Source organism: Lipophrys pholis (assembly GCF_963383615.2).
Source record: "Lipophrys pholis genome assembly, chromosome: 20".
Classification (NCBI taxonomy): Eukaryota; Metazoa; Chordata; class Actinopteri; order Blenniiformes; family Blenniidae; genus Lipophrys; species Lipophrys pholis.
This window is the reverse complement of record NC_137648.1, coordinates 15,258,383-15,271,228: the sequence shown is the minus strand read 5'-3', so window position 1 is coordinate 15,271,228 and position 12,846 is coordinate 15,258,383. Positions and strand designations below refer to the sequence as shown.

At 44.0% G+C, this 12,846-nt stretch overlaps 1 protein-coding gene across 1 annotated transcript; it reads right to left on the bottom strand.

Annotated features, from left to right (window-relative positions):
- Positions 1–321: 321 nt before the first annotated feature.
- Positions 322–8,163, bottom strand: nell3 (NELL (neural EGFL like) family member 3). Its single transcript, XM_080489541.1, has 5 exons — positions 8,058–8,163; positions 7,207–7,887; positions 6,046–6,605; positions 5,805–5,871; positions 322–4,858 (listed from the first exon to the last, which is right to left on the bottom strand). The coding sequence occupies exons 2-5, from the start codon at positions 7,844–7,846 to the stop codon at positions 3,327–3,329; spliced, it is 2,799 nt and encodes a 932-aa protein (XP_080345667.1). The 5' UTR covers positions 7,847–7,887; positions 8,058–8,163; the 3' UTR covers positions 322–3,326.
- Between the last annotated feature and the right edge of the window lie 4,683 nt (positions 8,164–12,846).

The following is a 12,846-nucleotide window of genomic DNA, read 5'->3' as shown; positions in this document are numbered from 1 at the left end:
ACATGCCATGTTCACACAAAACTGCCCCCAAGCCTGAACTCCGATCTGTATTTATTGATTTAACTTAATGAGAAATAATTGTGGTAGTATCTGACATGGTTAAAAGTGGAACCATTGGCAAAAGTGAAAGTCATTTTTATTCAAGCAATGCTGGGTGAAGAAGAACTCTAATCATCTAACAAGCCTGTCAAATATATCATGTCTTTCTATGAAACATTTAGACAATTGTATTTTCCCTTACGTTGGTGTTTTGTTTGGTTTCTTTTGGGGGGGGGGGTTGAAGACAACAAAATAAGAGACAGAATACGACAGAATGAAATTCTTCTTCCTGGCAAAATATATGTATATTTTATTCAGCGTTGAACAAGAATACATACTGACGTTCCACAAGACGTGTACAGGGAGTCCGACGACACCCAGAACGTCAAAAAAAACCAACACAACAAAGTGAGGAAACAATTCCAGCGAGAGAATTTCAGTGGCGGCCTCGCTGCCAACTCTCTGAAACACTTAATTATGTCTAATTGTTCAGAGGACAAAACACACACAGAGGCAATTAGGGAAGACATGCATGGGCGGCTCTTCACAAGGAAACCGCATTTCGGGAGAAGCATAACAAAGCATGATGTTTGAACGTGCCAGAATACTACGCTAAACTATACGTGTGCAACGAAACATATGAGAGAAGCTACAGCTACTGCATGTGTTTGAGCATCAACACTGTCGGTGCAGTGTTTTATCATAAACTCCACATACTCTTTTTTCTGTTTATGCTCATGACTGACACCTTATGCACATGTATTCTATAGTGAAATACAAAAGACCTGTTTTATAAAATAAATACCATTAAAAACACCAAATATCAAAATTCCTGCTTATTCAAAGGTTACATTGCATGGGTGAAACAAACTGAACAGACTGTAAAGGATTACTTTGACAGTTTGGGAATTGTGCTCAACCAGCTGGCTTGTGTCTGTAGAAACCTTCCAGCTCAACCGTTTGCATTGTAAAACTTGTGTGTTTAGGCTGTACCCAACAAGGAAGTTTTAGTGTCACTTAGCTGCTTGAAAAGGCTCTTTTTAAAAAAATTTCTCAGAATGAGTCCCAGACAACTCTATAGATGTTACTGGTAAAAAAGCCTAAAACATATTTCCATCCATCCTCTATAGCCCACGCAGGGTCGCAGGGCATTGGAGTCGATCACAGCTTGCTATGGGCGAGGGCAGGATACACCCTGGACAGGTCTCCAGTCCAAACACACAAGAGACAGACACTCACATTCACACCTAGGGGCAATTTCGGGCCACCAATTAACCTCACATGCATGTTTTGGGAGTGTGATAACTGTCACACACACGGGGAGAACATGCAAACTTCATGCACAAAAGGCTCTGGCCGGTATTTGAACCCAGACCTTTCTCGCTGTGAGTGCTAACCACTGCCCCACCGTGCGGCTCGAAACATAGTTCCACGCTTCGTAAAGCCAATTTTCTTCTGCATAAAACAGCGGGTGAGCCACAGCTTAATAATGTGCTCAGCCTTGGTCGGCGCAGAGTGCCGAAGCAGCTGCTGGTACCAGAGGTGGAAGGTAACAAAGTGAGACCGCTTAATGTACATAAGCAGACTTTTCAGGTCTCTGCGCTGTGCTTCAGCAGGTGGGTTTCCTTACAGCTTTCTACTTTCACCCTCTTCCGTTTCACTTCTCTTGGAAAAATGTTGTCCCTTCTTTATCCTCCTCTCACATTTTAAACACAGAGTTAGTTTGCATTGTCGATTTCATGATTTTCACCTCATTGTGTTCAATATTAACATTGAGACTGATTTCAAACTAAGTGAATGATATTTTGATATCTATGTATAGCTTGGTAAAAATAGTTAATATTTCTATTTTTGCAATCAGTTGACATATTGAGGGTCTAATGATTATGGGACTGGAATAAGGCTGTGAAAAGGTTCCAGATTCAGAAAGCATTTCCATTTGGGGTTTGCATGTTCTCCCTGAGCATCAGAGGACCTTTTCTTTCTGTTCTCAACAATTGCCTCACATGCTTTTTTGAGCAGTTGGACACCCGTTTTCTTCGAGTGTGGATATTTGTGTGACATATTGCATGAACATCTTTTACGTCCTTTAAAGGTGCAGGATCCTTTTTTCTTTTAAATCAAAACATTAAAAAAAAAGAAAGAAAAGCTAATAGAAACAGAAGTTTTTTTGTACATATGGCTACTACTGGAAACATATTAACCAGCTAATCCAAACCTTTCCCAGCATCTGTGTCAGCCAGGAAAATGGCAGATTGTACAGAAAATTCACAGACTACAGCTCTGGGCACTTACTTACTAAATAAACAAACAGGGAAAAGACTACTAAAGTAACTTATTACTGTCATCTAATGCATAATAGTGTCTGAAATCAAATTTTACCAAGTAATGGTGAAAACTATTCAAGAGAAGAGTGAAAAAAAGGGTCTGGAATGTACTTTTATAGTCACAGTATGCTTCTTTACATGAGTAAAAGTAGAGTAGTACTTTAACCAGATGTTTATTTTAACCATATATCTGTTCATCTTCTTGAGCAGTGAGGATTGTTTAGACTTTTCCACCCCTGGCTTCTGCCCTGGTGACATGCTGTTTATGCTCCACTGTGGTGGAGCTCACCATTAGCTGAGAGGAGAGGCAGCCGAGAACAATGTCGATTCACCAACTCTAATCCAGAACACTCATTTCCCAAACTGTGAAAGCACGGCTTTAAAGTCTCGTCAATAGAATACAAAGTAGTTTGTTACATACTTAAATATATGCAAGGATGGAGTGATTATACACCTTAACTGACTCATACATCCCAGTATACGTAAGTAGGCATGCCAAAATGTGTGTACATAATGCACAAACATACTGAAGCACCACTGCACATTTATGTACACACACACACACACACACACACACACACACACACACACACACACACACACACACACACACACACACACACACACACACACACACACACACACACACACACACACACACACACACACACACACACACACACACAGAATTGGTCACTGCTCAACCAGCCGAAGTACTTCAAGCAAAAGCAGTACTTTTAGTATATAAGTTTTCCCCAAATATTTTCCCCCCGAATGTCCTGAAATGTAAAGAAATACACATTCAAGACAATCACGTGACAGAAAATGAGGACTAATTGATCATCAGCCAATGTTCCACCGTATTTTGGTCAAATCTGAATCTGCTCAGCAATTCAAGTTTGTGCAAAAGTCTTTTTCTTTTTCTGTTTTTTTGACAAAAGTGCTCCATCACTTTTTGGATCACGCTGCGACCCAGAGGATTGAAATGTTTGTGCCGCCTTCGTGCGTTATCTGGTTAACTCGTCCACGGATGCAGTCCAGAGTGACGTAAAAAGCGGTGCCGTTCTGGACCTGAAACGAAGCCCTCAGTCCTATACTGGTCCACTCGCTTCCTTCAGGCATGGATCCGGACACCTGCTGAGCTACAGGACCTGCCTGCTTGCCCTGATCTCCCGCTTGGTGCACAGTGAGTTTAACTATGTTACAGGAATGGATCAGCTTGAGGTTGAGGGCTATGTTCGCCGTCCCCTTCTGGTGGAATATAAAGTTTTTCCGGCTGCTGGGCTCTCCCGAGCGGGCCAGGTGTACCTGAGGCGTGTCTGGGCTGATCTGTTGGAACAGCAGCGGTTTATTCCTGACCGCACCAAAAGGTAGACCAGTCCTGGACACCGTAGCCGTCAAGGCTGTTGAAACAGCGGAGGGAATCCAGATGAGGCTCAGCATGCTGATCCCAGTGCTGTCCCCGAAGTAACGGATGTTGCACTGTGATGGCGACGTGATCTCAAAGCTTAGCGTGTCTCCACTGTCGACACTCACTGCTCCAGAGAGAGTGATAGAGGTGTCTCTGTAGTTGACGCCAGTCTTGAAAGCCTGCATCGCCTCCTGGCCGGTCCCGTTGCGGTTTGTGTAGGCGATCAGAGAAAAACCTTCTCGAATGCAGGTGTGACCCATGGAGTAAAGCGCCTGTTGAAGGACGAACTTCACGACTCCACTCTCAGTGAAGCGAACCCCGCGGTTGTCATGAGACAGGTTAATCATGTAGGGGTCGGAAACCGAGGTCATGCGGAAAGTCGGGCGGTAGCTGGTCTGGTAGTGCGCCAGTAGAGACATTTGAGCTGTCATGGCGACGGCTCCCGTGTCGTGAGACAGCCAGAGCAGACTCAGAGAGGGAGCCGCCACGTCGTAGACGTGAATGTCCTTGCTCTGATTGCAGTGTTGATTCGGGCTCCTCAGCAGCAACATGAAGGTGTGATTTGGCTCCACCTCCACGCCGGTGCTGACGCTGACCCCCTGGAAGTACTTTCCATCTGGCTGCTCAATGCGAACGCCACTGAGGTCTTGACCCTCCTCCTCCTGGCTCATGTTGAGCCTCATCCCCACCTGGAGGAAGTTCCTGCAGCTGTGCTTTATTGCAAAGTTATGATCCAACCACACCAGACCGTGCTGCTGGAAGGTCACCCGCCCCATCTCGTTGGACAGCAGATCGCTGCTCTCCTTGCCTCGTATCGTCAGCTGAATTCCAGGGAAGATATGGGCACTGGGCGTCCTCGCAGAGGGAATTGCTACATTTGCGGTCCAAGACTGGGAGAGGCGGCTCTCTTGGTGTTGGCCACAGACGGAGTCACTGATGGCCGTGCAGGGAACAGTGACGGATTCACCGTCGCAGTCTGTGCAGGCCTGGCACTCCTGCAGCTCCTGATTGTAGAAATATTCCTGACCACACAAACCCAACACTGCTTCTCTCTCAGAAACTCCCAGGCACCTGAATCCTCCTGCCAAAAATAAAATTATAATAATACCAAAAACAGACATTTACAAGTTGTACAAATGTGATAAAAGCATATCAAGATGTTTTTTTCTTCACAGAAGTGGACATTTTTTTTTATGCACTTTTACTTTTTACTCAATTCCGTTTTATCTTATCGCTGTTTTTTTTTTTTTCTAAATCAAAGGAATCCTGCAATGATTAACCTGTTCATCTCCCTGTTTCCTGCTACTAGAAAAAAAGTCATCTCAATATATCACCATTTCCTTCCTGTTGACTCATCTAACCCATCTCAAACTACATTGTGACCCCGAAACCCACAAAACTGTGACGCAAAGTGAGAGTTAAGTAGCCGAATGTCGGATTTTTCGCAGTCTTATTGTCACATTATTACATATTGACATTGATGGCCGCTGACTCTTTTGTTGATGGAGGTTTTCAGTTTGAAACAAGTAGATCTTTAATAGTCTCTTGCTGTTGTGACAATAATAGTTTTGGAACCATATGTAAGTATTTAAATTCATCTGTATTGCAGTTACAACAAATTCATTGATAAAATGTGCATTTTTAATTAAATTGATAACAGTTTTACACTACAATTCTTATTTTTTGTCCTCAGAAACTAATGGGAAAAATAAATTGCTACGAAAAACCATTTCTCTTTCCCCAAGATTTCTCCTACTACTGGTTAACTACGCTATTTAATGTAACCTTCTGTGGAGTTATGAGAGTGTCAATATTTATAGGCACAGTCCCTCATCAAGAAAGTTTTCCGTGGATTTTCCCACTAAGCGCATTTTTATACTTATCATTTTGAATATTTGTTTATATCTAGTGTGACAAAAGTATGTGAAGACATTGCAAAGGAAAATGTCAGAACCACAGCAGGTTTCAATAAACAGAATTCCTAAGAATGTGTGGCTCATAATAAGGAACTCAAGTGAGGAACTTACCTGGTGTATTCAGGCACTTCACTCGTTCTCCGCAAATAGTTGGTAACTCGAGGCATTCGTCTCTGTCCTGAAATTCAACATTGGAAAAAGAGACAAATAATTTGAAAACACATTTTTCTTAAAAACTTAACACTTTTTGGAACATTGATATGCAGTGGGCTTTTCCACACACCAGATACATCAGCAATCTTAGACAGATTAAAAAGTCCAGAAAGTGACGTATTGTATCATAGTGCAGTACCTGGCACATTCTGTCAGCAGTCGGAGAGCACTGTGAGACGAGGAAGAAGCCTGGAGGACACATGGTGCACTTCTCACACTGCGGGGGGTCCCTGTGAAAATCACAGTACTCCTCTGACCCACAGGGTGAAGGACATCCGAGTAGAGGCTGAGGGAAGTGAGCCTCCCCGACCACGTCCATCACCTTGGAGTCAATGTCCATTTTGTGGACGGCATAGGATTTCTGCAGGTGGCTGCGGGCCTGGCTCTGCAGGCCTGCCAGGTGACTCTCGAAGTAGCTCTGCAGCTCGCCCTGCAGGCCCTGGAAGGAGACCTGTTTGACAGTGTCCGAGAGGAGCCCGTACTGGGCCTTCACCACATCCATCTGCTCGTACATCCTCCGCTGTTGCTCCAGGATCTCCCGCTGCTGGGACAGAAGCGCCTCCTGTTGGTCCGCCAGCTTATGCTGCAGGTCCCGGATGATGCTCTGCTGGGTGCGCAGGGCCTCCACAAGCTTCTCCTGCCCCTTAGCCAGCTGGAGGTGCAGAATGAGGGCATCTTCTGACGGAACCTCATTCTCCCCTAAGAAGAAATGAAAGCAGAGCTGAACATTTGTGTGTGAGGCAGATTTCTTTGAAAGGTTTTCAAATGTGAAAGAGTAGTCCAGTGAGGGAACATTGTGGGCATAAAGTGTGACGACAATGTGACCCTGGACGCTCGGCCCAGCCCTGTCAAGTGCACTGAAAGTTTCCGATATGGACCCACATCAAAGCACTTGAAATTTTCTGGACAATTGACTCAGAGACATTTTTCCACTTCAGCTACTCTAGCTGCACAGCAGGGATTCTTTTTTTGTTTCATTTTTTTGGAGGGGTGGGGTGTGTGTGTGTGTGTGTGTGTGGGGGGGGGGGGGGGGGGGGGGTGTGAAGGTCAACCCTGCCTTGAGTAGAAACCCTTTTGGTGATCACTGATGGATGAAGGGGGGGGGTTAAAGTCGATAAAGAGTGATATGCATTTGGTTAACTTTGAACATAATTATAAAGATCAAATTTCTTTTAAGAATATTAAAAGTTTTTGGAAGACCTCTATTCAAAAACTGCAATTGTTTCTTTAGTCTGACAAGCAGGAGTAAATTATCTTTCAGTTAATGCAATGGATGAGACTGATGATGGAGATAGCAGACCTGGCTTGATGTCACATGTGAGTTGAACACCCAAAGACGCGCTGCCAAGTTCCGGAGACGGATGTCCAAACTCCGGAAAATCCCCTAGAAACTGCGCGGCTCTGTCGGACAGATGGACCGGAGGAAGCTGGCTGGCGCTGGAAGATACGCTCTCCTCCGCAGCCAGACATCCCTCCCCCACGCAGGACTTTGCCCGGTGTTTAGTCCGTATCTTCAGCGGCAGTCTGCACTCGATCCCCCGACAGTCTCGGGTGTCGTTGGTGGGCTGAAATGGTTTCACCGGAGCGGCGCAGTCCGCATCGGCGCACCCTGCAGGTAAAACTTCGGGCGCTCTCATCCGCGCGCCTCCGTGCCGCGCGCGGAGCAGCTGCGCGGAGGTAAAGGACTCCGCCGCCGCCGCCGCCACCGCGGCTCTCTGGTGGTGCTGGCCCGTCTGCACCGTTTTACCTGGAGTCATCGGGTGGAAGTGCCGCGGAGGTCTGGAGGACCTGCTCCCCGGGCAGTGCTCGCCGGTGCACGGTCTCGGATCAGCGGTGTCCCCGCCGGGGCAGTGCGTCCCGCGGCACATCTCCGCTCCAGCGCGCTTTGGCAGCGACACCCAGGAGAGCAGCACCAGCAAGACTGGTGTTACTAAAACCATTTTTTTCTTAAAATTTGCTTCAAATATGTGACTCTTGTTCCCTGCAAAAAGAAGAGAGAGTTAAGACAGGAGATAGACAGTCGATGGGAAGGAAATCCCCTCAAATTGCCATCACTGATGTTGCCTCCTCAGATGAAACCCTCCTCTCTCACAAGTGGAAACAAACTTTACCACACTTGACACTAGAGAAGCTTGATGTTGAGATATTTACCTTGAGCTCCGGGCTTTAGTGAGACTGGCTTTCCTGGCTGTCAGTAAGGGCTAAAAACCTCAGACGCACGCATTACTGCCGGCTCTCTCCATGCCTGACCCACTCTGAAGGCTTTCTGCACTACAATGTCAGTATGTGGCATTCCTAAGACTTAATTAGCATCAGGTTTCCCCGGCCACAAATTAACCCTTCACCTTCCCTCCTTCTCCTCTGCAGAAGAATGTCCCTCTTCCATGGATAAAATTTGATCATTAAACATATATTTTCATGTTTATAAAAATCCATTTCTAGTTCCATGTATTTCATTAGTTGTTGTTTTTTTTAGCAAAGTGACTTCCTCCTCACTTTTCATTTTGCTCACTGTTGACTTTTCGGTGACCCTTTGGCCCTTCAAGTTGCCAAAAGTGGCAGGACTTTTTTTTTGTTCACAACATGTTGAATGTTGAGACAGCTGCTGGTCGTCGACCCGCCACGTCCTCCTTGTTATACTGGCCTTGTCAACACCGCGCGTCCCTTTTCATAGACAAAGCTGGCAGAGGTCAGACTTTTGTTGAAGGGACCTATGGCAGACGTCAGGAATGTGAACCACACAGAGCTTTTGAATATTTTGTCATTTTTGTGTCACTGCACAACCACACATTCTGCAAGGAGGTTATGTGAGGCTGCTGTGGGTCTTTGGGACAGTTTCATAGTGGGATAATATTGATTGTTGCATTGCTTGGCATATTGGTTGATTCATGGTGAGAATGTTATAACTTTGCAAACTTTGCACATTGCACCTGTACATACTTTATTTGTATCCAATATTCCAGAAACATGCATAAGATAATTGCTGTCCAGAAAGGAACATGTGAATGTAAACAAAACTTTGACTAAGTTCAAACATATTTTGACTCCCATGTTATCGTGACTGAAGTCAAGATTTAAATAATCATCTCATCACTTGTGCATGATTACAAATCATTTAAATAAAAAAAGATTGAAAAAGATAGGCCTGCCCAAACTTCTGAAACCAACAATTTCAGCTTATTTGATGAATTACATATGAAAATTGTGACCTCATAGTTGTTGATTTCTTAATATTTACATAATGATTATTTTTAATGAAATATCAAAGCTTAAATTGATCATTGTTTCTCATGATTTCATTCGGTAAATCACAGCAAATCAGGTGCTTGTCTCACATTTGCAAAAAATAAACCCTGTTTCCATGTTTATTTGGTTCTGGTGTTCATTACATAATGCCAAACAGAGCGGGGAAGACAAACACCTTACATACAAACAAAAACACGCAGCCAGCTTATTTTCTTGGTGTAAACTTGTGGTTTGGATTACTTGCTCCACAGGCAGAGAAAAAAGAAAAGAAAAAAAAGCTGCAGGTTGGTTGCATGAGATGCTGCACGCCTCCCGCTGAGTCTGGCATGTACAGTACAGCCGAGTACAAACAGAGGGCACTACAACACTCCTGTGCGCATCACTTTTCACATCATCTCAGTGACAGGTGATCCTCTGCACTACTGCTTTTAACAAGTGCTCTACTGTTTTGCAAGGTGCCCACTGGTTTTGTCATTATCACCCCATTTACTTTGAGCGCACGAGCCAAAGGAACCCATTTAAAGGTGTGCTGGAGCACTCAGGTATAGAGTGGTGGAGTCTAATGGCTTTAAAGAATGTCCTACACCTCACACATTACCATCTGGGGTCGACATTACTTTATTAGTCAGTGGGATTTTCCTTCAAATAGGTCTTTCTCGTTTCTGTTCTGCTCAACTTCTGTCGCTGCCGCTTCATTAAATGAACCAACAAGTTAACTCGACACCATGTAATCCATAAGCTGCAACACACACCAGCAAAAAAATCAAAACAATCATCGATATCCACCTTGCCAGACCACCCTCAAAATCCTAAATGAGACTCCAAAGACACGACACAGCGGAAAAAGAATCGCCTCATTTTCAGCTGCCCAGATCCATGACCATTAATCAGTGTATTTATTTGAGAAATGTTCTCCGAGGCACCAGTGTGCTTGTGTTGAGGGGATGTTTGGAGCTAATGGGGAAGGGGGTTTTCTTTGGAGTCCATCTGTTTGTCAACCGTGGGGGAGAGAGAGAGAGAGAGAGAGAGAGAGAGAGAGAGAGAGAGAGAGAGAGAGAGAGAGAGAGAAAATGATGGTGGCTGGAATACATGCCCATACCCTTAGTGTTTGTTTAATACATCACATAGTCATGAAAGGCTCTTGGAACCATTCAAGGTTATTTAGTTTCCCCCCGTGGTGCTGAGCTTCGCCGTTTGATGACAGGATCTTGCCACGGAGAGGGTGGTCGTCTTTCCCACTGGAGCGACCGGTCTTGGGGTAGAAAAACAGTACAAAGAAGGGTTAATTATGAAGCTATAATGCAAACAGAACCTAACGTTTGCCTGGAAAATGATAGCGAGGAGAAAAGGTGGTTTCTGAGACGATATTTGCATTAATTTCCTGAGATTTTAAGCTCAGTTCAGCTCAAAGTGCAATTTGTTTAAACAGGTAAAAGAAGAAAAAGGTGAAATCTTGTTTTTTGGCCCCCCAGGTTGACTCAAGGAGAAATGCAAATAAATAGAGCTATCTGTGTCTGCATGGTCAGATAAGAACCAGAGGCTATTCATAGCTTGACAGTTTGACTTTCCTTGGTTCCCCCTGAAGATAAGTGACCTTGTTGCACCACCTCAGTGTCTCAAGATAATACCTCCCGATTTTTAACAACAAAATCTAGCAATTTTTTCAGTATCCATGTGAAAATTATTTAATTTAGTGATTGTAGCAAATTTTCTGGTCCACAAAGCGGTCTATTCATTGGAGAAAGTAGCAATACAGCACACATTTTATCTGAGATAGAGTGTCACGCAAACAAAAGACTGGACGACTTCAAATCCCTGTAATGACGTTAATCCCAGGACCAGACAGGTGTGGCTCCGAGAGGCCGTCCGAATTATGTGTGACCACAAGTGGATATTCCTTAAGATTTAGATATAAACTAAAATATTTTGATCTAAAGACAGACGAGCAGAGAACAGGCTGTTGGTTTGTTATCCACCTGAATGTGCACAACTCAACAGTCGCACATCTGAGAAGTCTTTTTTTTTTTTCTTTATCACATTTGTACAACAGAAAATGGATGCAGAGCAACATCTCACCCCAAGAGGTCAGAATAAGTAAATCTGCCCAGCGAAATCCTCTTAGACCTGCAAATGACACTTAAAATGAAACGCTAGTGCTGCTTCATGCAATGCGATGCCAATTGTGAACATACAGTATTGGCGATAAATCAACGTCTTGAACCTGTCAGTTGTAATTGTATTCACTCCTGGATATAAATTTCATGTCATTCAGTCATAAAGCTGCTTTTTTTTTTCCAGTATAGAAAAGATTTATAATCATGTATTCATTATGAATTTTAAACATTTATCATGTATGATGTGCTGATTTTATATCTTTGCTGAGTGCACTTCAAATGTCGCGCTTAAATCTGCCAAAAAAATAGATTCGCTGATAAAATCTGTCTTAAATTCTGGAGTGGCATTATGTAATAAAATAATGTACCACGCAACTTTTTCCAGCTCATAATGCTGCACACCGAGCTGTTCCAAGGCCAACCAGAAGGTTTAATCACCCAACTGGTCCTGGGCCAACATGAGGATTTATCTCCAGTTGGACGTATTTGGTGCACATCTGATAGAAAGCGAGCGTCCAAATCAGACCCCCGAGCAACATCAACTGGCCACACTTTAAAGCCGAACGTTCAGAATAAGTAAATCGATTAAGTACTGCGAACTTGAAATTAATATAAAAGTCTCACTTCATTATATTCTTTGAGTTTCTTTTTAACATTCTGTCATTTTCTTCCCTTTTGATTTGATATAACTGATAATTTTTGGTTGACTTGAACTATGATGTGGATCAAGTAATCTGCAATTAAAAATCGAATTTCACTGCATAGTGCAATTCCTTGTGTATTTTCATTTAAAATGCTTGGGTAGTTGTCAAACTATACCGAACTGAAAATGTATTGTCTGTAAACTCCCCAAAGAGTTCTTGCAGATGTTTCAATTAGAACATTATGAACCCAATTATTCCTCAACCAACAGTATTGTCCCTGTGGGAACGTACCTTTGAGCTAATTCTGGATGGTTTTACTCCCCATAATGCTACACAATCATAAGATGGTCAGTTTTAACAACTGCTGTGGTCGTGTTAGTGTGAATTGGGGGTTCTTAAAGCGTGTGGGGATGCAACCACCTCAAGTTTGTAAACCAGGTTACAAGTTGACTTGTGTGTTTTACCATGAGGAGAGGTGCACAATCACTCCAGGCTTTGTTAAGCCATTCAAATTCAGAATATTCCGATGTTTCTTCGGGCGAAACTGAATCGTGTCCACTGGAGCTCAGCCGGAGTCTGGTATCCTTCAGCACTGTGACGTGCCGCATTACCACTCCTGTCTAAAGACCTGCTGTAAATCAGTTTCACTGGGGTGAATTATTAACCGGGACCCGCCACACTCGTCGTGCTGATTCAGCCGTTCTCTCGATCAAGCCAAGAAACACCAGCTTTTTGTGGGGGGTTTTCTCTCGCTCCTTCTCTCTCTAAAGGTTTCGTCAGTCACCACGACTGTCTCCACTGAAAAGCCACCACAGACTTTCTGGTCTGCGGGCCTCCTCCGCCGACCTACTCGCCCATCTGCAGCGCTGAAAGAGTTACAGGGCAGATAAGGAGCCCTGTTCAGAGGTGGGATTGGCCTGGACAAGACTGTTGTGA

What these genes read in the sequence shown, in the direction of transcription:
- nell3 (XM_080489541.1), bottom strand. Translation starts at nt 7,846, where the DNA reads ATGGTTTTAGTAACACCAGTCTTGCTGGTGCTGCTCTCCTGGGTGTCG. An exon ending in CTGCTGACAGAATGTGCCAG is followed by an intron (nt 5,872 to 6,045) that starts GTACTGCACTAT and finishes GTTGAATTTCAG; the next exon opens with GACAGAGACGAATGCCTCGA. An exon ending in GAAGTGCCTGAATACACCAG is followed by an intron (nt 4,859 to 5,804) that starts GTAAGTTCCTCA and finishes TATTTTTGGCAG; the next exon opens with GAGGATTCAGGTGCCTGGGA.